Raw genomic sequence first — 25,682 nt, 5'->3', positions numbered from 1 at the left:
TCTCCAAGAAAAAAACAAATAAAAACTCTAAGGTCATCAATAAACTAATTTCACAGTTGCAGTCACTCTCTGGGTGAAAATCCTGGCTTCTCATTTACCGAAATTTGTCACAAACTCAACACTTTATTTTCTTCATCTGTAAAATGGAATTAAAAGTACTTCTTTCATGAGAGTTATTATTAAGATTAAATGAAATAATGAGGGTATGGTTCTTGGCAAATAATAGGCAAACAATAAATGTTTGTGGTTAAAACAACATTTATAAAAATATTTCCTGTCTCAGATCCCTAAGAAAAATCTAAACATTATCTAAACTCTATAAAAATAGACTAATCAAGGGCCAAGCCCGTGGCGCACTCAGGAGAGTGCGGCGCTGGGAGCGCAGCAGTGCTCCCACCGCGGGTTCAGATCCTATATAGGGATGACCGGTGCGCTCACAGTGCTCACTGGCTGAGCGAGGTGCAGCCAGTCTCAAAAAGGACAAAAAAAAAAAAAATACACTAATCAAGCAAAAAGTTATCTTTTGTCTTTCATTTGTTTTGACTGAAAGATCCATCTAAAACTAATGCCTCAAACTCCCAGAATCCTAATAGCATCAACCAAATTATAATGATACTTTCTGATTTTGTTTCCTTGGATAGAACCTAAGATGGATGGACCTCATACAGAATTCTGACAAAATGAAAAAAAAAAAAGAAACTATAAGAAATATATTCTATTTCTTTATTAAAAAAAAAAATTCTGACAAAATGAAGAGCCCAGAAATGGACCCACACAAATACAGTCAATTGTCTTTGACAAAGTAGCAAAGGCAATACAATGGAGAGAGGATGGTCTTTACAACAATTGGTGCTGGAACAACTGGACATCCACATGCAAAAAAACTTTGCATTTCAGAATGGGGATGTCAAACTATAGGACTCTTTCTTCTTCCATTTGGAAAAACAAACCAGACGAGCTGGAAATTATCTTAAGAGGAACACTTAACATCCATTTTACTTGCTAAATGCATTTAAACTATGCATTTACAGGATCACAAATTAGGATTTTTCATTTCTAATAAATTTTGCTTTTTCTTTTTGCTAGTCACTAACTGCTCAGTAGATTTTCTTCTAGAACTGTTATCAGAACCCTCTGAATCAAACATTTATGTGGGTTGGATATAATTTATAATGCATGATAGAAGGAAAATGGACCTTCGTCACCTCCATGCAAAGCAGCCTTCACTAGATTTGGGGAGACATGACTGGCAGAGAGTGAGACACACCTCTGTGATGATGGCTTTTTGGTCCTTCACCCTTTGTGCTTCCTCTGGGTCCTGTTCCAGGCTGAAGACTTTAGAGAGGGGCACTGGCTTCCCACCTCGGCACAGGACTGCTTGGCATGTGCCAACGTTGGCCACAGTCAAGCTAAAACTACTTGCTGGATCGGCAGTGTCAGGGCGGATGTAGCACAGGAGAGCAGAGGAGCCCAGCTTCTGGCCAGCCATTCCTAATTTCCTATTTAGAAAGAAAAGAAAATGAAGGTGGGGTAGCTAGTTTTAGAATAAAGTGGTGGTCCTTTCCATCTGTCCTTTCCTTGTTTTTCTGCCATGAAATCTTGAACCAGCCTTAGCCTTATCCATCCAAAGGCGGACTTTTGCTGTGGGTGATAATGGTAAAGAGTTCTGCCTTCCACTCTCAGCTGACTGAGAAAAGAGATTTTACAAAAAGGGCATAGGGGTTGGGGAGTCAGTGAAGGTGCGTCTTTACCACTCTTATGTCTGATCACAGACTTCTGGTTTCAGGGGTTCGCAAACTTCAGCACATCAGAATTACCTGGAGGGCTTGTTAGAACACTGATTGCTGGGCCCTGCCCCAGAGTTTCTGAGTCAGTGGGTCCAGGGCTGGCATATTAATCTGCATTTCTAACAAGTTTCCAGTGATAATGAGACTGCTGGTCCTAGAACAACATTGTGAAAACCACTCACTTAGGTTGTAAGGTCCTTGTAGGAAGGATGGTAATTCTCCTTGTATTTCCCCCAGACACATGATGGCACCTATCCACCTGCACTTAGAATGGGGCCGACATACAGCAGATACTATCAGAAAGATCTAGTTCCAAATTCCAACTCTGCCATTTCCTGGCCGTAGATCCTCAGGAAGTTACTTCTCTAAGACATTTCTTTGATAAAATACCTACCTCTTTGGCTTGTTTTGAAAATTATAGTGTGGAAAATGCTTGGTACAGTGCCTGGCTCTTGGGAGGTACTTCATAAATTGAGTTCCCTTTCCCAAACCTTCTATTTTGCCAACTTTCTAGCTCAATTCTGCTACTGGAAAATACTTGTAGACTCCTTTCCCAGCACCTTGCTTCATGTGAGAATGATAAAACCAATGTCAACCTTGATCATACAAGCTGACAACCTCTCCGCTGTTCCTTTCCTTTATGCAGTCCACCTGATGTGCAAGATGCTCCATTAGCTACTAAGATTTTCAACAGTTTGGTTACATAGGATTTTTGCCCTTAAGTGGCTTAGACTTCAATGAGATTAGTTGGGTAAACCCCCAATAACAAGTATTCTAAACACATGAATCTGATCAGTGCTTGTTAACCTTTTGAGGGTCACTGACATTTGGAGAATCTTCTCGAAGCTTAAAATCTTCCTCCCCCAGATGTACCAAGACATATATACACACACAACTTTTGCACATATTTCCTGGGCTTCCCAGATCCTCAGCAGCCTTTCGGTTCACAGGCTCCTGGGGTTTTTTGTTTTGTTTTGTTTTGTTTTATGGCTGCTGGTAAGAGTATCTGAACCTGTGATCTTGCATAGGTTCTTTTTGTAAAGAGCCAAAATCCCATACTCCACACTGACACAGACAGAATGATCATGGAAGGAGAAGCCAATCTCTCCTTGATCCTGTGTTCATGATTTAGACACTGACATAGCTTAGAGAGATTTATTTTCCAAAAGTACAATTGAGTTAGGGATTATTCAACCCACATGCTTGCTTACCTGTGAGATACCAAGAAGGTGTTAGCCATGAAAACTGTGTCATTTGTTGACTGTTGTACCTCTTCCAAAAGCACATCTGCCATCGTACACTGGAGCAGGCGAGGGAGCTCCTCATTTCGGTCCCCATCAAACATGCCATACACAGCTCCCACCCCTTCTGCAAAGTTATCCATAGCGAGGGCAGATACACATAGCCTATAACAGAAATATGAGAAAGACAATCATCAAAGAAAGTTATCAGTAAAAGATTATTCTTCTGGGAGCATTCTTTTAAATAGTATTAATTGAAGGTAGAGAATAGCAGTAAATCTTAATCTAAACATGAAAAAAGTCCCCAGATAAGCTAATGAGGCGACATCTGAAACTTGATGTCCTAAGGAAAGGAGAAATTCAGCCATATCCATGGGCAGTACATATTAGCTTTACAAGATAAAATGTTTTTTCTTCATCATGACTAAGGACTCGTGTCATCAAGGCCCCTCAGACAAAGTCCACGACAGCACACCTGTGGGTAGACAAGTTGGATTTATTACTCCTTGCAGGAAGGGAGAATGCACACCATGGAGCCCTAGGGTGTACATGTAAGAGGGTGCTGGAAAGAACCTAATACAGGATAGGCTTTGGTTGGGTCATTTTGTAGAGGGTCTAAGGAAGTGGAGGATCATACTAGATTGGGTGGTGTCAGAAAGCAGGATCATTCTATGCTTGGGTAACTCAATACATCTTACCTACAGGGAGGAAAGATTAGCGTGAGGATAGAGCTGTAATTGGTTAAAAAAATAAAAAGAAAAAAGAAAAGGAGAATTCACCCATTTTAGTCATCAAGGGGGTGTCTGGTATTTTGTGGACTGCACAGTCATCTTGTTTTTATCTCTGTCATGGTCTCAGAGGGACCTTATATGACACTGACATTCTATGATTTGTTTATGTGCAATAGCTGTGAGCATCAGACCACTTCCCAGACACCAGGGGCTGGCTTTTTCTTTATCAGTCTCCGTGGCCAACATACTCACTTATTTCTCTGCCCTGCCATCTCAGCCAGTCCATGGCTCCAGAAAGTTGATGTAACTGCAGAATCTGTGGTTGGCAAAGGTTTCTGATCAATTTTCAGGGTTGTGATATGGCTGTCGGAGGAGAGGAAGGGAAGATTAAACCATATACTCTTCTGTATTTTACAAAACATACTGATGTTTCTATAAAATAATCTGTTGGCAGACTAAAAAATTCATTTCTAGAGAGACAAAATGAAAGCAGTATGCTAAACTACTGGCCAAGAAGGAGGGGAAAGAAAGGAAAGAAGTAGGAGGAAGAAACAGGAGCCAGTAAATATTGTTACAAATAATGCCTTTCGTTTCAATGAAAAACTAAACAAAGGTTTCTAAATTTCAGCCAACACTACTTATTTTAAGTATGTTGATACAATGAAGTCTTTGTACAAAGAATGAAATTGTATTGTCTCTTAGGTGTTATAATATGATCTGTGCCACCCAAAATATCTATGCCTGCCATGTAAAAATATTCAGTATGTGGTTGGCTAGTAGCCATGAGCAGTCCTAACATAAATAGACTGACAACTAGATAGAACATCCATTCATAGCTGAATCAAAGAGAACCTAAGGGCTTTATGACCTCATCCACTCTATTCCTTTAATTAATGGAGATTGCCACAGTCCTCAAGAAGACCCACTCATGGCTGGTGGGCCTTCAAACTGTGGATTCAACTTCAAATTTTTTCCTACCTAAATATGTCCAGTGTCTTGTGTTCCAGAACCAGATTTGTATTTCCAGTCAGGTCAAGGTCTTGTAATGTAGCAGGCAGAGCTTCCGGAATCAGGATTTCTGTCAAGTCGTTGCAACTTAGGTCTACAAACTGAGACAAAATGGAGAAATCAAAAGGAAATACATCATAGTTAGTTCTTTACTATCAAGTGCTCCATCTCCTACTATTTCCTCAAAGGGGAACTTAATTTCTTCCCAGGGATCAATTAAATGTACTCTGGTCCCAAACCGAGTACATAAGAAGAGAATAGTCTCATTCACATGCCTGTCATTTCCCCCATAAGGACATCATTCTGGAACATAAAAGTACCTGGATCTGAGGCAACTGCAGTATTTCTGGGAAAATGCTGATGTTGTTGGAGTGAGCAACAAGGGTGTGCAGCCTTTTGCAGTTTGCTATGGTTGTAGGAATAGTTTTAAGCTTGTTGCCACTTAGGTTTAGTTCCTCCAACTGCTCCAATTTATTTAGTTTGCTGAAAAAGAAACATCAAAATACTATATAATGCATCAAAAATGAGCAGCTGCCAAGCAAGTGCTACTTTACAGCAGCCAGAATACAGAAGGCTGACCTGGTCCACACTGCCAAATGATGATGAGCACGAAACAGTCAGACACCAGCAAAGGCAATGGCTCACCAAGATGACCTGCTATATCTCAGCCTAATTTGCCTCTCAGTGTGTTTCAAGGACTACTGTGTTACAGCTGCTGGATCCTGTGGGCATGAACATCTCCCTGTTATCTACTTACAGAAAGTGGCTGGAAAAGCACTGGCTTAATCTTGGAAGATTAGTTCTGTTCTTTGCTTTGCCACTAATTAGCTGCAAAACACCAGGTAAGTTAATGTCAGCAGACCTCAACATCCTCAGCTGTAAAATAAAGAAATTGCACTAAATCATCACTAAGATTCCTGCCAGTTCTAGATTTCTACAATTATCTGTTCATAACGTAACTCATCTCCACTAAACATTTATCAAGTTCTTATTAGACGCAGCACTGTGCTCAGGTCTGTAATGCAAGTGATTCACATCGTTCCACTGATTGAGCAAAGCTTTCTATATGGTAAGCAAAATATCTTAAGTCGGCCTAACACCTTTATGTAGATTACTACAAATTGCTCTGACTTCTTTTGATTTAGTGATTTAAAGAATTATAAAAATAATAAACTACCAAAACATGGAGAGAAAGTTTAGGAAATAAAGAAAATACATCACCAATCTAAAGAATTACTATTACAATTTTGCTGAATTCCCTACCAAATTTCTCATATAAACATTTGTTTTACATAAATTTTATAGCCTACCTTTTTCATATAACATCTCATAAATAATTCCTATTGCTAGATAATTCATAAATACTTTTTAGTAACTAAGCTTGGTAAATTCAAGTTATCTTTGCTTATTATAATAAATAATAATATACACTAACTGAAAAAAATTGGAAAATAGAGAGAAACAGAAAAAAAAAATCTCTAAATCTCACTACCAGAAATGATCTCTGATGACATTTTGGTAGGTAGTATTCTTGTCTTTTTTAGGCATAAAACTATATATATATATATATATATATATTTTTTTTTTTTTAGCAGCTGACTAGTATGGGGATCCAAATCCTTGACCTTGGTATTATCAACACTGCACTCTAACAAACTGAGCTAACTCACCAGCCTTAACACTTTATTTTTCAATTTAAAAACTGTTGCTATATTTTACATACGTACATATATATATATATACATATATATGTATGTTTTTCTTTTTAACTTAACATATTTTAAAAGTGTTCCATGTCCAAATTTCATGCTTTTCTCTTATACTATTACCTGCCTGGATTTTTCTGACTTGTAATTAGAAATGCAATACCCATATGAACAAGTTTCTTACTGTGTACCCAAAACTGTGCTAGATTCTGAAAATAATCCAAAAGAAACAAGATTTAGATTGTGCCTGTACAATTATTACATTACTTAGGATATAACCTGATATTGAATTTATTATTTAGTATGAAAAATTCCTTTTCTTGAATATGCTGTTCTTAAATTCCACTTAGTTTTATTATATATTCAGATTATTCTAATTTTGTGTGACCTGTTGTTAATTCTTGTCTTTACTGCTACTCTTATTTTCATTTGCTTTGATGTGTTTTAAGTTTTATACCAGCCTGGAGAACTGGATATCAATATGCAGGAGAATGAAACTAGACCCATACCTTTCACCATACACTAAAGTCAACTCAAAATGGATTAAAGAATTAAATATACACCCTGAAACAATAGAACTTCTTAAAGAAAACATAGGAGAAACACTTCGGGAAGAAGGACTGCCACACTGAGATACCATCTCACCCCAGTTAGGATGGCCAAAATCCAAAAGACACTGAAAGATAAATGCTGGCGTGGCTGCGGAGAAAAAGGAACTCTCTTACATTGTTGGTGGGCATGCATAATGGTGCAACCCCTATGGAAAATGGTTTGGAGGTTCCTCAAACAGCTGAAGATAGATCTACCATACGATCCAGCTATCCCACTGCTGGGAATATACCCAGAGGAATGGAAATCATCAAGTTGAAGGTATACCTGTTCCCCAATGTTCATTGCAGCACTCTTTACAATAGCCAAGAGCTGGAATCAACCCAGATGTCCATCTTCGGATGAGTGGATACGGAAAATGTGGTATATCTACACAATGGAATACTACTCAGCTATAAAAACGAATGAAATACTGCCGTTTGCAACAACATGGATGGACCTTGAGAGAATTATATTAAGTGAAACAAGTCAGGCACAGAAAGAGAAATACCACATGTTCTCACTTATTGGTGGGAGCTAAAAATAAATAAATAAATTCACACATTCACACACACACACACAAAACCGGGGGGGTGGGGGGGAGAAAACATAACAACTATAACTCCTTGAAGTTGATACGACAAGCAAACAGAAAGGACATTGTTGGATGGGAGGGAGAAGAGGGAGGAGGGAGGGAGGTTTTGGTAATGGGCCACAATAATTGACCACATTGTATATCGACAAAATAAAATTTAAAAAAAAAAGTTTTATACCAGCCTGCTTTGGACCCCTCTAACATTGAGTGTTGTCAAATTAGGCAAGATTCATTAGTTTTAGAATATTATACCTGATATCACTCAACAGCTTCATAAACTAATATGACTTGTCAGTGGTCTAACATTTTCCCTTTATGAGGGAACTTCAAAAAGTTTGTGGAAAAATGGAATTAAAAGATGATATGAATCCTTCCATGAACTTTTGGAAGACTCCTCGTATACGAGTATATTTGAGGCCAATTAAATTAACCTGAGAAGATTATAAGAGCTCTGCCACTTCCTAAAATTAAGATTCTGCATTTGCTTTAAAAGCCACTGTTCAGGGCCGGCCCGGTGGCGCACTGGAGAGTGCGCCGCTTGGGAGCACAGCGGCGCTCCCGCCGAGGGTTCGGATCCCATGTGGAGACCAGTTCCCGCTCACTGGCTGAGCATGGTGCGGCTGATCTTAAAAAGGACAAAAAAAAAAAAAAAGAATTTCTTTATTTCGTAAGCCTGTACTTTTCTAGGTTGAACATTCTCAGACCCTCATTAAGTAATTAGAACTAAAAATTAAACACATTTTAACCACAATTTCTCTAATTACTGATACTTAACAACAGGGCACAAACTATGAGGATGAGGGCCAGCCCGGTGGCGCACTGGATAGTGTGCCGCTTGGGAAGCGCAGCGACGCTCCCGCCCGAGGGTTCGGATCCCACATACAGACCGGTTCCCGCTCACTGGCTGAGCGAGGCGCGGGAGCAACACCGAGGGTTGCAATCCCGTTGCCGGTCCCCGGTCCGGTACGGGGGCAACACTGAGGGTTGCGATCCGTTGCCAGACACGGAAAAAGACAAAAGACAAAAAAAAAAAAAAAACTATGAGGATGAGATCCTCCCATTCATCTAGTGAAACCACAGCATCAGTAAGCCATTCAATATAAAGCAAGAGCCATAGTCAGATAGCTATAATTTAGTCTGAGAGATGTAGAATTAATATTACGTATCTGAAATGATCAAAGTTTGCGTTCATTTACCTTGCAGGAAAGGTCTGTAGCTGGTTGTTTGCAAGATGCAAGATCCGCAGGTGCGAATGACCCACCAGGACAGGTATACACTGATCTGTTAGGAGATTGCTGGTCAGATAGAGCAGTTGCAACATACTCAGACTCTCCTCCCCAATGCAGGCAGATGGTAAAGACTCCAGATGATTTGCAGATGCATTCAAGTATCTGAGACTGACAGAACACACATAAATCATTGTTTTTTTCATTTGTTGCCTCATTATGGAGAAATCACCACGCTGTCTCAGTATGGAATGCTGCATTCCAAGCTCCCAAACTAAAAAAAAAAGTAATTTCGTCCAGGTAGTTTTGCTAATTGCTTCTATCCAACCCAAAGTTCCTTTCACTCAACTCATGCAAGCAAAGTAGAGAGAAAACAATATAGGCTTAGTTGTTTTCCCAGGTTTCTGTCGTGGCCTGACTCTAACCTTGCTTTGTCTTTTACCACCTATGTTTCTACTGAAAGGATGTTACTGAGTATCATGTTCACACATATTTGAACTATGAAGATACCCTTCAGAAAAAAATTTCATCTGGTTTTAAGAGTATCATTATTTATTTAGCCAATACCATAACAACACCCTGATAATCGACATTGTAGTCTGTTTCCATTTCCATACATATACTATTATAGACATTGTAATGAGCACCTTTGTTTCTTTATCCAATTATTTCTTTTTTTTGTTTTTATTTTTGGTGGCTGGCCAGTAAGGGGATCGAATCCCTGACCTTGGTGTTATCAGCACCACGCTCTAACCAAGGAAGCTAACTGGCCAGCCCTTTATCCAATTATTTCTTTAGGGTACATTCCTAGAAACAGAATTTGTAGGATCAAAGGATATATATATATATGTATATGTATATACTTTTTATTATTAAGCTTTATCAATATAAAATGCAGTTGATTTTCGTGTCCCTTTACCAATTCCTTCTTTCCTTCCTCCTTCTCAAGTTCAAGGAATTGTGACTGTTGTGTCTTCTCCCCACCCCCATTTATTTGTTTGTTTATTTATTTGTTTGTTTGTTTGCAGCTCTCACAAATAAGTGAGAACATGCAGTATTTCAGTTTCTGTGCCTGGCTTATTTCACTCAATATAAATTTCTCAGGATATATACTTTAAAAAAAATTTTTTTTGACTGGTAAGGGGAGCGCAACCCTTGGCATGGTGTGGTCAGCACCACACTCAGCCAGTGAGCGCACCGGCCATCCCTATATAGGATCTGAACCCGCGGCCTCAGCGCTACCAGCACTGCACTCTCCCGAGTGAGCCACGGGGCCGGCCCAAAAATGTTTTAATATATTGCCAAACTGAGCTCGAGAAAGGCTATACCAAATTATAATTACAGAAGAATATAAGAATTCCAGCTTGCTCGCACTTTTGTCAACAATGAGTATCACGCTTCTTTTTTTGGTGGGGGTGGCTGGCTGGTACAGGGATAGAACCCTGAACCTTGGTGTTATCAGCACCATGCTCTAATCAACTAAGCCCCATAATTCATTTCAATCTTTGCCAGTCTAATAGGTAAAACATGGTATGACTTAAAAATTTACGTACCGTAGTGTTTGGTATATATAGAACATTCTCAATAAAAGGCAGCTAATATTATTTATCTTGTATGTTCTTAAATCTTCTTCATGTTGTGTAATCCACATTCCTAATTAACTTTTAAGCTTACTGAGGGTAGTATGTGTCTACTTGTGTCTTTGTCCTCAAAATGCACTGTGCAATTAGTTTTAATATCACTGACAGTTTGCTACAGCTAAGTAACTTCCTAACTACAGATTCTATGGTTGTAAATGAATTTTATTCAGACTGTCATTAGGACGAAACACAGTGTTATGCGCTGCTAACAAATACTTGTTAATTAACAACTTCATCAAGACTCTGTATAAATTTTCCAAAAAGAAAATTTCCTTCCAACATTTTTTAGAATTTCCAAAGATTTCGTTTTGAGGAACATGCAACCAAGTACATTATACATTAAGAGATGAATATATAAGCTGCTAAACAGAGATTAAGCCAGACACTTGTGATCTAAATGTGTTTTGTATGTCTCCTGTAGCCCTATGTTAAATTACTACCGTTTATCTCTCTTTTCTCCATTTCTAAATTGAAGACAATACTGCCTTCTCCATATTGCAGATAAAGGTGACATACACATTACATAAACGGGTCTTAAATTGGAAGACATACTATCTATTTGTTAATTTGCAATGAGAAGGCAAATAATACCTTTTGGAAAGATATTGCTTTTAAATACGCAGTTTTCAAAGTAGGTAGCAAAAATGCTCTGCAAATGAAAAATGTAACTCAAAGACAGTTTGGTAAAGCCAGAAGCAAAAACCAAATTAATGTTGGTGGTATGTTCTTTTCTCCCCAGTGCAAAAGCAGAAAGCTTCCCAAGAAAGCTATATGAAAATGTTGTAATTTCTCTTTAAGGGTCATAACTGTATTCATTTTCTGAGATGAAAGCCTGACTTCCCAACATGTTTGAAATTGTTTACAATACAAAAACTTAAGTATTTGATGGTTATTTCAACTTTGAGTTAAAGATTACTGCCTCATGAAACGGTGTCATATTTTCTTTCATAAAAATTGCAAATAAGTCTCCACCCATAGTTGGACTACCTGGTGTTAACTGTCTATAAATACAGTTCCAAAGGTCACTCCAAAGACAAGTGAATGCAATTTGTTTTGCCAATGATTCTGCTCTTCTGAAAAACAAATCCTAGGGTACTTACTTTAAGGCCTTAGAGAACAGGGCGTCTGGCAGCCTGGCGAGTGCATTATGCTGGACATCCAGCACCTCCAGGGGCACATGCTCCACCAGCGCTGGGAGGCTTTGCACATGGTTGTGCCCCACCATCAGTTTTCTAAGACTCAAGCTACTCAGAATTCTAAGGGGGAACAGTACAAAAAAACAAATACAAAACTTATTTAAATCTTTCTTTCTGAGTCTGCCCTGGGCTATTTAACTGAAATCGGTAAACTAATAGAAACACATTCCTCTAGACTATATAATCACTCTCAAGTGCCTGAGCCAAGAAAGCAGCCACAACCATATGTTTAGCTACTACCCACCAGGAAATCATTAAGATCATTCTGAGAAAAGGTGAATTAATGAAAGCCAACAGCACAGAGGATATTTAAACTAAAAAAGCAGTTTCTAGAATAAATCAATTTAGATTTTATGTCTAGACAGAATCAAAATTTCAGTGTTTTATTAATATTGACATTACTTATTAATATAATAAATCCATAACAAATTTCATTACAATAAAAACTATTATTTATTGAGTGCTTAAAATGTGCCAGGCCATTTAACAATGAAGTTCAGAAAGGTTAAGTGATGGGCCGGCCCGGTGGCGCACTGCTACAGTGTGCCGCTTGGGAGCGCGGTGGCACTCCCGCCGAGGGTTCAGATCCCACATACAGACCGGCTCCTGCTCACTGGCTGAGCGAGGTGCGGGCGCAACACCGAGGGTTGCGATCCCGTTGCCGGTCCCGGTCCGGTACGGGCGCGACACTGAGGGTTGCGATCCGTTGCCAGACACGAAAAAAGACAAAAAGGAAAAAAAAAAAAAGAAAGGTTAAGTGATTTTCAGGGCTGGCTCGTGGCTCACTTGGGAGAGCGTGGTGCTGACAACACCAAGTCAAGGGTTAAGGTCCCCTTACCAGTCACTTTAAAAAAAAAAAAAAAAAGAAAGGTTAAGTGACTTTGATTTGCCAAAGATCTCACATTGAATAGTAAATGGCACAGGTCTGGATTTGAACTAAGTTCTGACTCCAAAGGTTGTGTTCATTCCTACTATGCTACAAAATCTCTGGTTTTAATTTTCGAAACTCCATTAGGTAATAACCACACATTTTACACCCAAGTGCTTTTGGATAATTTTTCCCCTACCCCCAAGCACCACTCTCTTTCCCCCTCCACTTAGTGAAATCCCCATCTACTAAAGGTCAACTCAAATGCTATCTTTCCATGAAGCATTCTCTAATTACTCAAATTTTTTTATGAATTTCTAAACTATTTAATGTATACAGTGCAGTGGTAAAGGCTCTGGAGTAAGAATGACTACATTCAAATGCCAGCTCCCATCACTTTCTATTTAAGTGCAACCTCGGACAAGTTACCTTACCACTCTAAGTCTTAGGATGACAGTACCTGTATAAATAAGGTTTTTAAAGGATTAGGTAAGATAATAAAAGTGAAGTTCTAGGGACACTGCCCAGCTCATAACTCATCTTATAAACATTAACTATTACTATTTTATCACCAACCTCTGCCAGCAACTTTTAGTACATTTTACCATAGTTATCTGTGCACGCATCACGCTGTCCTCTTACTAAGTTCCTTGCAGGCCAAGACCATGCATTAGCCATTACTATATTCCTCACAGCACATCACACTGCCTTACACTCAGCAGGTACTCGATATTCACAAACAAAGGGCAACCCAAATCCAGGGCAATAATTAAATACACACACACACAAATATATTAATATACACATACATCCAAAATATATGCATTCACATATGCATACCTCATAGGAACCTCTGTGAGAAGATTATAGCTCACATCTAATATTTCTATCTTCTTTGTTTCACAGGCCCAGTCAGGGATACACTCTAGCAGGTTTCTGGCAAAAAATACATAATTAAAAGGCATCATTTAAGATGAGAAATGGAAATCATTTCACTAAGTTGTAATGCATTTGTTAACTAGCCTGTGAGCCCCAGGAGGGCAGGGACACTATCTTCAAGGCATGCCCTGGTACATTACCTGGAATACAGTAGGTACTCAGTAAATGCTGTTGAATTAGAATGGAGGGGAGAGACAAGTACATGAATATGTGTACTATTGGATCTATTATGCTGCATGCTGAAAGACAGTAAAAAGGCTTTCAGCAGTAGGAAAGTACACATGTAGTGAGATAGGAATCAGGGAGAGATGAGGAAAGACTTAACAGAACTAACATTTTAAACAAACCTTCGAAGATGTGAGTTCCACAGGCAATGACTGGGAGAGAAGAGAAGCAAATTTGGGGGAAAATGAACAGAATGAATGAAAGGGAGGAAGTAGACACAACAGAGATAATTAGTGCGGAAAAAACTTTCAAACCGTTTAGAACATGAACTCAAATAATTAGCAGAGTAATGGGCAGATATTTAGTAAAAAGAATTCTATTTTCGTTTGTGACTTAGCTTCTCTAGGCCTCAAGGTATCTATTGATTCTTGAATGATAAAATGAGGCAGCATGATGTAAGTGCTACTATATAAGAGAAACGCAGATACTGCTACGATAGCTTAGTGAAAGGAACACTTTGCCTGAAATGGATCAAGGTAAGCTCCCTAAGAAATATGACATCTGAGGGCTGGCCCGTGGCTCACTTGGGAGAGTGTAGTGCTGATAACACCAAGGCCACGGGTTTGGATCCCTATACAGGGATGGCCGGTTAGCTCACTTGGGAGAGTGTGGTGCTGACAACACCAAGTCAAGGGTTAAGATCCCCTTACAGGTCATCTTTTTTTTAAAAAAAAAAAAGAAAAAGAAAGAAATATGACATCTGGATTAGAATTTGAAGACTGCCGTACAGTGATCTGAAGTGAGGAGGACATTCCAAGCAAGGCATGGGAACATGAGCCAGCACACAGGCAAGAAAAGAAGTAGCAAGATATGTGTGGGGAATAACAAGCAGTTTGGTGATGCTGGAGCAGCAAGTGGTGAGAGACAAAGTGGGAAATCAAGGCTGGAACCAGATCGAAACCAGGTTTAGAAGGGTGTGACTTGATCCTGCAGGTGTAGAGGGCTCACTGAACGGTTTACAAGCAGTGGAGAGACAATGTCAGTTTTGCACTTTAAATGGACCATTCTGTGGATACATGGAGGTCTGCCTGAAGTGGTACTGTAGGTAAAAGGAAGAATACTCAGGAAGCTGTTACACAATTCCAGACAAGAATTGATATGGGCCTAAATGAGTGGTAATACAATTGGAGGGGAGGTCTGGGGAGGGATTCCAGAAATATTTAGGAGGCAGAAATCAAAACAACTTGGAGATGGATGAGATGTGGGGAACAGAGGAGAAGAGAGAATCAAAGCTGACTTTCAGGGTTCCAGCCTAGATGACCATGGAGATGATAATGCCAAAAGCTGAAACAGACACAAGACAAGCGAGTTAAGGTGGGGGGGATAATGAGTTTAATTTTGTGCATATTTGAGGTAACTGGGGATGTGCAGGTCAAAGTATCTGGTATAGAATTTGACACATGGGTCTGAGGCTGAGAGAAGAGGGCCTGGGCTAGAGATTTGGGTAATAATGACACTTGAGTTTAGCTGAAATCATGAGAGTAAATGAGATCATGTCCAGTGAGAGGTGCAGTGCGCCAAGGACAGAACCTGGGGGATATTCAACCTGTAAAGGTCTGGCTGAGGAAGAGGAATATGCAAAAGAGACAGAAGAAATGGCCAAAGTGGCATGAAAAAAATCAGATATTAGGCAGCCAAGGAAATAGCATGTCTGAAAAAAAAGAGGGCAAGATTCATTGTGTCAACACAGAAAAGTTCCATAAGGTCTAAAGCGAGCTGTTGGTGGGATAAGCAAATGGCAACTGAGGAAACTGAGCCAATAAATGCTAATAATTCTTGAAAAATTTGGACAAATAGAAGTTGAGAGGGATTAGATAGTAGCTAGAGGAGTTGTGAAGTAAAGGAAACTTTTTTTGTTTAAGACAGAGAGATGTAAGTGTGTGTATACACTGAGAAAAAGCAAGACACTGAGCACACAAGAGAAAAGGGAGGAGCATGACTACAGAGCAAGGTCCAGAGCAGTGGGAGTGGATGGGGTCAAAGGCACAGACAGCTGGACTGGCCTTGTTCAGAAAAAAGAAGCTGAGAATCGGTGTGAGTCTATATAAATCCAAGCAAAGTGGTGGGAAGCTGAGGCCCCATGATGGCCTCTATTTTCTCAATCAAGTAGGAAGCCAAGCTCTAGCGTGGAGGAGATGGGGATGAGGCAAGTGGAGCAATTTGGAACAGATGCCAAGGACACCGGAAGGAGTTGACAAGAGAAAAGACCGATAAGCTCCAGATGAGGTTGGAAATTGTGAATTTGTAGTGGTGTCCATCTGGATGTGATTTCCTTCAGCAATGATCAAGCTCAGCGGGAAAGGTAAAATCTTAGTACTGATCCATGCTGGGGTGTTGCTGGGAAGATAGGACAGAAAGAAATGGATGGAAGGGAAGCTAATAAAATAAAAACAACAAGAAGAAACCTGGCTATAACAGCTAATACCTCTTGAGAGACCATATGCCAGGTACGACGCTATGTATTTTGCATTCATTTTCTCATTGAGTCTTCACAACAATCCTGACCATACAGGACCCTGCCCATTGCCCCTTTGAACTGCATCGAGCATTCTATACCCAGAGCACATATGATGCTGCCCTCTAACTGCCTGTTTGATTGCCGAGCCCTCCACTATACGATAAAACTCAACAACTGAGTCCTGAATGCCTAACATGGTGTTAAACATAAATGAATAAAAGAAAGTAAATCTCATTTTTGTTTATTCCTGACCACCAACAAAAGTAATAAAGTCCTGAATATAATTAATACCTCTCCAAAAATCAGACCAACATGGGTCACAAGAGTATCAAAAAAATAAAATATCCCCTTACTGGCCAGCCATCAAAGAACAAATAAAAGAGCCGGCCCGTGGCTCACTTGGGAGAGTGTGATGCTGATAACACCAAGGCCATGGGTTCGGATCCCTATATAGGGATGGCCGGTTAGCACACTTGGAAGAGCGTGGTGCTGACAACACCAAGTCAAGGGTTAAGATTCCCTTACCAGTCATCTTTTAAAAAAACAAAACAAAACAACAAACCAAATAAATAGAATAGAATAGAACAGAACAGAATAAAAAACTTTTAAAAAGCCACTATCTAAAAATAAAGAATTATCTGATTTCAATAGATAAAAAGGAAATCACTGCCATGAGGATAATAGGTCTTCTTTGCATCTTATACCAAATCCATCGTCTCTGAGAATGAGTAATGCATAGGCACCTTTCTGTTTCAAGAGGGTCCTTCTTTTAATTATGTAGTATGGCTAATAAATGTATTCCTCACTCATCCCTTTCCCTTTTTCCAGGTTATCCAAATGTTTCAATATATTTAAATTTCTTGTGCCTCAAAACAGCCAAAGTATCCACATACATCTCTTAAATATTAAGACTCAAATAAGACATACTCACCGAGAGAGTTCTAGGGAAGTGAGTAGACTGGGCACTGGATAGACATTCACTGCTGTCAGCCCTAAACAAAAACAACGAGATGTTAGTAACATTCTCTACAGAAGGAAGAACAGAGTAAACTAGGGAAAACTAGCTTAGGGAAATCACCAGAGAGAAAACTGATGTCCTCTGCTGAGATGAACTAAAGATAAAGACTATCAGACAACTCACTTCAGCTAACTGCTTGATCCCAATTTGTCTTGAAAAACAAATACAACTAATGGAAGGATCCTATGTATGGCACTAGATTTATATTAGATCAAGCAGCTGTAAAATGTTAGAAGTAACTATTTAGCTTTTTAACTTAAAAAATTATAACTGAGTTTTTACTGGCAATATTTTAACTTTTAAAGTAAAACATAAATACAGAAAAGTGCCACTATCTTAAGTTCGGACCATGAATTTTCACAAACTGAACACACTAGTGGAACTGATACCAGATGAAGAAATAGAACATTACCAGATCCCCAGAAGCATACCCTTGTCTCCTCTCCTAGTCACTACCCCACAAAGGCAACACTATCCTGACTCTAAATACCACAGATTATTTTTGTCTATTTATATAGATATACGCATACAGTATATATAATTTTTTGGTCTGGCTTTATTCACCCATATAATGCTTGTAGGATTCGTTCATATTATCATATGGTTATAGTCCATTCATTCTCATGCCTGTATAAAATTCTTTTATGTGAATATAACATAATTTATTTACCTATTTTAGAATTGATGGGCATTTAAGTCTTTTACTGTTTGCAGCTACTATGAACAATGCTTCTATAAACATTTTTGTCCATGTCTTTTGTTTTGTTTGGTTGGTGGCTCGCCGGTTCCGGGATCTGAACCCTTGACCTTGGTCTTATCAACACTGCACTCTCAACTGAGCTAACCAGCCAGTTCTCCATGTTTTCTTATGAACTAATAAAAGCACTTATGTTGAGTATAAGCTTAGGAGAGGAACTGCTGGGTACAGGGTATGTAATATGTTCAGCTTTAGTATACGCTATTGAACAGTTATCCAAAGTGGTTGTACCAATTTATGCTCACAACAGCTGCCACTGGTATTTCAGTCTTTTTTATTCTAGTCATTCTGATAGGTGTGTAGTGGTGTCACATGGGGATTTCAATTTGCATATCCCTGATGACTAGTAAAACTGAGTGTTTTTCCCTATATTAACTAATCATGTGGATAAATTCTTTTGTGATTCTTTACTTTGAGGCATCAAAACTGCAAGTGTTTATCTGCAAGGATTCTGTACAGTAGCTAACCTCAAACAAGCACTATTCGGTACATTGTTGTGATAGAATCTCGGTGACTAAGAAGGTCTGCATGTGTGTAGATGAGGCCTTTGCCAATAGGGCCAAGCATTCAAGACTCTAGACACATTAAGGAGAGAGATGGGCCTGATAACAGTATCTCCATGGCAAGGACCTACTACCATGCCACAATATATATAAACAGCACAAGTCAACACTGAGCAGTTTTGACATTCTTCTGACCTAAGCAATTAATATAAGCTACAATTTGAAGCTTCTATAACGTGATAAAAGGCAATAAGAACAGAAGCCCTTAACTGTCTTTCACAGATACAGAAAAGTAAATAGAATAAAATAATAAACACTTTCCCATCCATCATCTAGCTTTTAACAAATCTACATTCTGCCTGATATGCTTCAGATTTTTTTTTTTTAAGAGTTAAAATACTCCATATAACAAGAGGTAAACATCCTGAATATGGTTTTTATAATTCTCATGGATTCTTTCATACTGTTATGGCATACTTGTAGCTAAGAAAACAATTATTTCTGTGCATTTTAAATTTCGATATAACTACCATAGTATACATATAATTATGCACTTTCTCTTCTTGTTCAAAAAATGTTCTGAGATTTATGCACATTAATACACAAAGCCTTAGTACACTGATTTCCACTGCCGCACAATATTCTATAGTATAAATATATCAATATCGATTTACCCATTTTCCTATTAATAGTCTCACTTTTCCACTAAAACAATGCTGTGGTAAACATTCTTGTACACATCTCCTTGTGCACATGTGAATGTCTTTGGGATATATTCCAAGCAAGGAACTGCTAGAATATGGTATATGTGCATCTTCGACTTCTCTACCACTGTCATAATGCGCTCTCCAAAGTGGTTTTACCAACGACCCTTTCACTGGCAGTGTGAGAGCTCCAAAAGATGCTTCTCCTCATCTCTGGTAATACTCAGCATTATCTTGTCTTTTTAAAAAAAATTTAATGAGTACAAAATGGTATTATTTAAATTTGCATTTTTCTGACACTTAGTGAAATTGAATGTCTTTTCCTTCTTTAAACATAGAAAAAGTAATTATAATTTGTTTGGTAAAGAAAAGCCCTCCATAAAATAAATGGCCTCAATAACCATGAGGCCCTTTACATTGAAAAATATTCCTGGAGCAAATCTATTGAAATGAGGGGCCTCTCTTTCTATAACTGAGGCAACACAAGCTTTTAGACATGGGATCAGCAAATTTTTTCTTGAAAAGGCTAAAGAGTAAATATTTTAGGCTTTGTGGACCATAATATGGTCTCTTGAACTACTACTCAATTTTGCCACTGTAGCATGAGAGCCATAATGTGTAGACAAATCAGTGTAGCTGTGTTCCAATAAAACTTTATTTATGAACATAGAAACTTGAATTTCATATAATTTTCACATGTCACAATATTATTCTTTTGATTTTTTTTTCTACCCAACCATTAAAAAATGTAAAAACCATTCTTATGGGCCATACAAAGAGGCAGTATGCTAGATTTAGTGCCTTGACTATAGTTTGCCAACCCCTGTTGTAGACTATTATTGACACTCTGCTTTGAACATGCTTGCTCAACTCCCCACTCCCCATTATTCTGCAAAATGCCTCTTATTATGGTCACTTAGTGAATCTCAAAGTATCTTGCCATGTCTTTTTATACACATCTCAACCACTTAAGTGTTGACAGCAAAGTGAAAAGATAAAGCTAGGCCTCAAGAAATCACAAGCTCCATTTTCCAGAGTGACGAAGACACACCACAGATGCCCCTGTTCTTAGAAAACCTGATTAGAGCAGAAAGAGAAAAAACAGGAGGTTGAGAAGAACTCACTGTTTGAACTGGCATAGAGAGTTCGAAGGCAGAAGCCACTGAGTGTCAGCTCCCTCAGCTGGTTCCGCTCACAATGCAGCTGCTCCAAGTTACATAAGGAGCTAAGATCTAAGTCAGTCAGTTGATTGTCCCGCAAATCCATATGGGTGATGGATTTATTTCCCTCTGGATTTTCGATAACCACGGTTTTCAAATGGTTCATCCTTAATATTCAGAAACAAGGACACAATCAGAGATAAATTAAATGCGCTTACCAAAAGAAAACTAAAAGGTATGATCCCTTTCTCTCTTTCCTAAACAACTTAAGTATTTTACTACTTGTCTCACTTTGCAAGGTATTATATAAATAACCACAGAGAGTTTATAAACAAAGAACTCAAGGTATAGCTAAGTGAAACAATCCAGATTGGCAAATACATATACAAATTAAATAAAGAGAAGGGAAAAAGGGGCCATTTCCACAAACAGTTAAATACTTACATCCAAAACAGGGTTAATAAGGTTAGGTAAGGACAAAGGAACAAGATGAACCTGACCTTTTGTGTCAGTGAGTAGCAAAGCATGCATGAGAGTACCAAATATGAGGAAGCAGCCACACTTCCTTCTATGCTGTGCCTGCTCTCTTGCTAATGCTAGAGTCAAATGTTGCTGGGAAGGTAAGTCAGGACAACCTTGTCAAGGGCAATTTGACAGTCTCTATTATGTCATACACCTAACCTGATCCTTAATCTCTCTCCTACTGAGTGGTAAGTGAGGTTTTACTACAGCTTTGAAAATACACATTTCGACACTATTCTAAAACCCTAATGTTTTAAAGAAATCTTTATAAAGAGGAGACATAAAGGTCCATCAGAGTCAATCTAAAGGAAGATACTTGTATGATAAAGAATGACCTTACCGGGCCGGCCCCGTGGCGCACTTGGGAGAGAGCGGCACTGGGAGTGCAGCGACGCTCCCGCCACGGGTTCGGATCCTATATAGGAATGGCCGGTGCGCTCGTTGGCTGAGCGCGGTGTGGGCGACACCACACCACGGGTTGCGATCCCCTTTACCGGTCACGAAAAAGACAAAAAAAAAAAAGAATGACCTTACCGGGCCGGCCCCGTGGCGCACTTGGGAGAGAGCGGCACGGGGAGTGCAGCGACGCTCCCGCCACGGGTTCGGATCCTATATAGGAATGGCCGGTGCGCTCGTTGGCTGAGCGCGGTGTGGGCGACACCACACCACGGGTTGCGATCCCCTTTACCGGTCACGAAAAAGACAAAAAAAAAAAAGAATGACCTTACCTTAAATCCACATGCTTGACATGGCTCATCCTGTTCAGCACCCCTAGATTTAGGACTTCCAGGCAATTTCCTGCCATAACCACTTTATCTAACATAGTGAGTTTCTCATAAACCTTGGGAATTTGACTAAAGTTGTTGAAGGAAATTCCCAGAGAGGAAAGCTGCTGCAGATTTCCCAATCCTTCAGGTAAATTAGTCAGAAAGTTGCCATCAAGACAGAGGGTTTGAAGACTGTAGGAAGAAAAAAAGTAAGTCTACTTAATGAAAAGTTTCACTGGAATGGACAGAACTAGAGTTATGGATTCCAACTTATGTCACTAATTTATTATCAATCCAAAAATGGTAAAATGTACTAACTCTCCATCTATAGAGACTTAGATGACTTACACAGAACTTATATGGATGGTCCCTCCAACATTAAATAGAGTTAGGATCTCTGCTGTTGAAGCTAAGGGATTAGTCACTGCAAAAAGGCACGTAGATCTCTGATGTCAAAAACTGCTGATAACTAGAATCCTAATAATTACATGATTTATTTCACTGCAAGAGCTCATGGAATTAACTTCATTCCAAATGTCAGACAAGTTCCTTATTCTGCAAGGGAAAAGAGGAATCTAGTAAGAGTCAGATACTTACTTTAGCAAATTGCCAATCTGACTTGGCAGGTCACGAAATCCATTACAAGAAAGGTTCAGCTCAGTCAGGGTAGAGATCTCACATAACAATACAGGAAACAATCCGAGTTTATTATGGGACAAGTTCAGGCCCTTTAGTTGAGAAAATCTAAAGAGCAAAGGCAAAAATTTATACTGTATTTCAATAAATCTGTTCCTATATCTTTACAGGGACATCAATGCTTTGATGATGGATATTTTAAATGTTGATCACAGAATTTGTTTCAAAAATATTTATTGAGCACTATGTGCCAAACATTGTGTGGGCACAGGCGACACTAAGATGACTAATGAACAGTTCGTGTTATCAAGAAAACCAGGTCTAGTATGATGGAAGTTCTCTCTTCTCCTTAAAAAGGCAGGAAATTTTGGAGAACAGCTCATGCTGGTACAATTCTTTTGCATCAAGTAATACTTGATATCCTTGAAATCTTTTACATTATTAAATTTCTACATGCGATATTCAAAAGCCTTAGAAGAATCAACTCATAGACACAGGAATAGCTAACGAATATGTAGATCAAATCCTATTATAAGTAACTCCTTTTTTCATACTGAAATTACAGTGGCTCAACTGTCACTTGAAATGAATGGACTGGTTAGAGCTTAAACCTATGTCACATAGCATTCTACCATAATGTGATCTGATATACAACATAAAATAGTAATTTTTAGTTCTTATATTTTGATTGTAGTAAAAGTATATATATTGTCTTACCCAGAGATAGTATCATAAAGTTGACCCATAGGAGTCACTCTGGTAATTCTACTTGGGAGTGTTACACTTCATTACTATCCTAGTGCAAGACGGTAAGGCTGAGGTGGTGTCTGCATGACGATTATCTATGTCACCTGCTCCTAAATTTGAATCCTTGGTACCTCCCTCCAATGCCCCTCTCCCAAATTCCCAACTTTTGATTTCCAGGTGATCTGACATGTATTATCAATTATTCCTTTAGATTAGTGCCTTGACTTCAGATTACTGATCCAGCCTTCACACTGGATTAATCCTATTTTCATAGCAACTCAGAATGAAATGCTACAAAGCAACTTCCTTAAAATTATACTTGTATTCATATTTACATACCGATATTATTAAAGTAACTATCTCATTACTAAATATAGGCTTTTACTTGAAAAACTTCCTAAAACATACTATCAGATGAGATAAAAATCATAATGTTTTATGGAAATTTCTCTGGGATTATTAGTTATTAAGGAAGTATGTAAAATATGTCATTTTAATGTGTATTATCATTTTAATCACCATGTAATTTAAGCCACTTTGAATGCTTTATTTTTTCCCCCACCCCACTTTGAATGCTTTAATTTCCAATTTCTTGCTTCCCTAGCAGAAGCCCAGAAAATTACTTACATCACATATTTATTCACTGCCATCCACTTTTAAGTGGAAGAGTGATGTGGGATGGGTGAAGGGGGAATATATTCTAACAAAGGAGATGAAAAAATATGTAGGTCATAGTCCTGGAAGGGTGAAATAGCTCCTTTATCAGAATAGAGAGGTTTCATAGCTGACAGAAGGCTCAAGAGTTAGTGGTAGCATGTACAATGGAAAGATAAAGTCCTGCCTCTGGGAGTGGAATTTTTTTAATTAGGCTTCTCTCCTTTAGGTCATTTAAATTTGATACTTCCGATTCAAAAAATTCCCATATCTGGAGTCTCTAGATTTATCCTGGCTGCAGATTATGTATCAGTGTCAATGATTTATATAAAAAGATTATCCAGATCAATGGTAGCTCACTGTTGCCTCCATAACAAGCATTTGCATCAATCTTCTGTTTTAAGGGGCAGAAAGGAGGGGTGGGAGAATTGTGTGAATAAAAAATTCTACTTCCTATCAGAGAGGGGAAATTTCAGGATATATATAAAATGCAAACATGGTCACTTACAGGTATGAACCACTAAGATACTGATTACAATTTGGTTTTAGTTAGTCTGGAAATCTATTCTTCACATACTTATAGAGAGTGTTGAGGCCCCCTGGTCTTTCTAATTGCATGAAGTTGTGTCGCAAGTTGAGGTAGGTGATATCTTGACTGTAGAAGAGATGCTCAGGAACCTCCTCAAGGCTGTAACATGAGAGATCCACTGTACTGATCCGCTGGGACACCACCTGAATAAGGTCAAAGAAAGAGCCTTCTGAGCTTCTGAATGTGCATTACCTAGCATAGGACGAGATGGCATTTACACAAAAAGTCACTCATTAAAAAGACAGGAAAGAAAAAAAAGTAATGAGATCCACCTGTTCATGTATAAAATCAGTTCATTTTTACTTTCCCTAAAACCATACGCTGCTTGAAAAACAAAGGTATAAGCTATAAAGTTTCTATAAAAGGTAAAAAAAAAAATCATAAAGATGGAAAGTTAACATTTCATGCAAGAAGTAATGTTGAGATGATTCAAAATAACTGTACAAAAGTTTGGGAGACAGTGCAATATGAAAAGAGATGACCCTTTGTGGCCACACTGACTCTATATCTATAAGCACAGTTTCTCTATCTGTTATTAGGATAAAATTAAATAACCAAGCACACAGCTCACTGCCAAGCAGGAAAAAGATGCTCAAAAAATTAACTTCCCTTTGAAAGGGCAGAAGAAAAATGGAATAGCTACTTAAAATTGAAACCAGTTTTATTCAGAGCACATTTTATAACCAATACAATATAACCACAAAAAAAATTCAATAAAACCAAAACAAGGTTTATATTTCTATAATAGTATGCTAATAAAATATTGGTTGTGAAAACGGATCTAAACAAACAATATCACTGAAAAAGTCATTCAGGTTTTAATGGCATGTCATTACATGTAACAATCCCATATGCAAAATTCTGCAGAGATGGCTAGGAGAACAAGAGAATTTGGAAATCACAATACAACTTTTACAGTAGTTCATCTTTACAGACTAAAAAGCAGAACTTATGCTGAAAGTCTAATTATCATACAAGCATACAGGAATAATGGATTGTGACAGAATTGCAGGTCACTGTCCTATCAATAAGTTCGTCAATGTTCCAAACAATACACAGACCAAGAAGCACTGGGCTAAAAGTTATGTAATGGATCCATCTATCACTGAAAATATATATATAATTTAAATCTCACTGTGGGGCTGGCCTGTGGCTCACTTGGGAGAGCATGGTGCTGACAACACCAAGTCAAGGGCTAAGATCCCCTTACTGGTCATCTTTTTTAAAAAATAAAAATAAATAAATAAAATAAATAAATCTCATTGAGTCTCAACTCCATCAAGAGTCAAATTTCATTATGGAGATGGTATAGAGGTAAATGCAAAATTTTTGACAGTATTTTGTACTATGCAAATATAAATAATGAGTTAAAAATCTGCTTGAATTCCATGATTTTATTCATTATATACTCTGAAAG

General features: G+C 38.4%; 1 protein-coding gene across 1 annotated transcript in view; it reads right to left on the bottom strand.

The window, feature by feature from the left end:
* The window catches only part of PHLPP2 (PH domain and leucine rich repeat protein phosphatase 2), a 54,804-nt gene that overhangs the window by 5,731 nt on the left and 23,391 nt on the right, over positions 1-25,682 (bottom strand). The window contains exons 5-17 of the mRNA XM_008581032.1: positions 24,254-24,408; positions 22,237-22,383; positions 21,601-21,831; positions 20,315-20,517; positions 17,140-17,200; positions 13,427-13,522; positions 11,623-11,778; positions 8,853-9,053; positions 5,088-5,250; positions 4,738-4,868; positions 4,012-4,122; positions 2,999-3,193; positions 1,268-1,499 (exon numbers count right to left, since the gene is read on the bottom strand). Coding sequence (XP_008579254.1) covers positions 1,268-1,499; positions 2,999-3,193; positions 4,012-4,122; positions 4,738-4,868; positions 5,088-5,250; positions 8,853-9,053; positions 11,623-11,778; positions 13,427-13,522; positions 17,140-17,200; positions 20,315-20,517; positions 21,601-21,831; positions 22,237-22,383; positions 24,254-24,408 — 2,082 coding nt within the window. The remainder of the gene's footprint in view (positions 1-1,267; positions 1,500-2,998; positions 3,194-4,011; positions 4,123-4,737; positions 4,869-5,087; positions 5,251-8,852; positions 9,054-11,622; positions 11,779-13,426; positions 13,523-17,139; positions 17,201-20,314; positions 20,518-21,600; positions 21,832-22,236; positions 22,384-24,253; positions 24,409-25,682) is intronic.

The sequence above is a fragment of the Galeopterus variegatus genome, unplaced genomic scaffold, assembly GCF_000696425.1.
Source record: "Galeopterus variegatus unplaced genomic scaffold, G_variegatus-3.0.2 Scaffold2236, whole genome shotgun sequence".
Classification (NCBI taxonomy): Eukaryota; Metazoa; Chordata; class Mammalia; order Dermoptera; family Cynocephalidae; genus Galeopterus; species Galeopterus variegatus.
The sequence above is the reverse complement of the archived record's forward strand: the minus strand, read 5'-3'. Positions and strand labels throughout refer to the sequence as shown.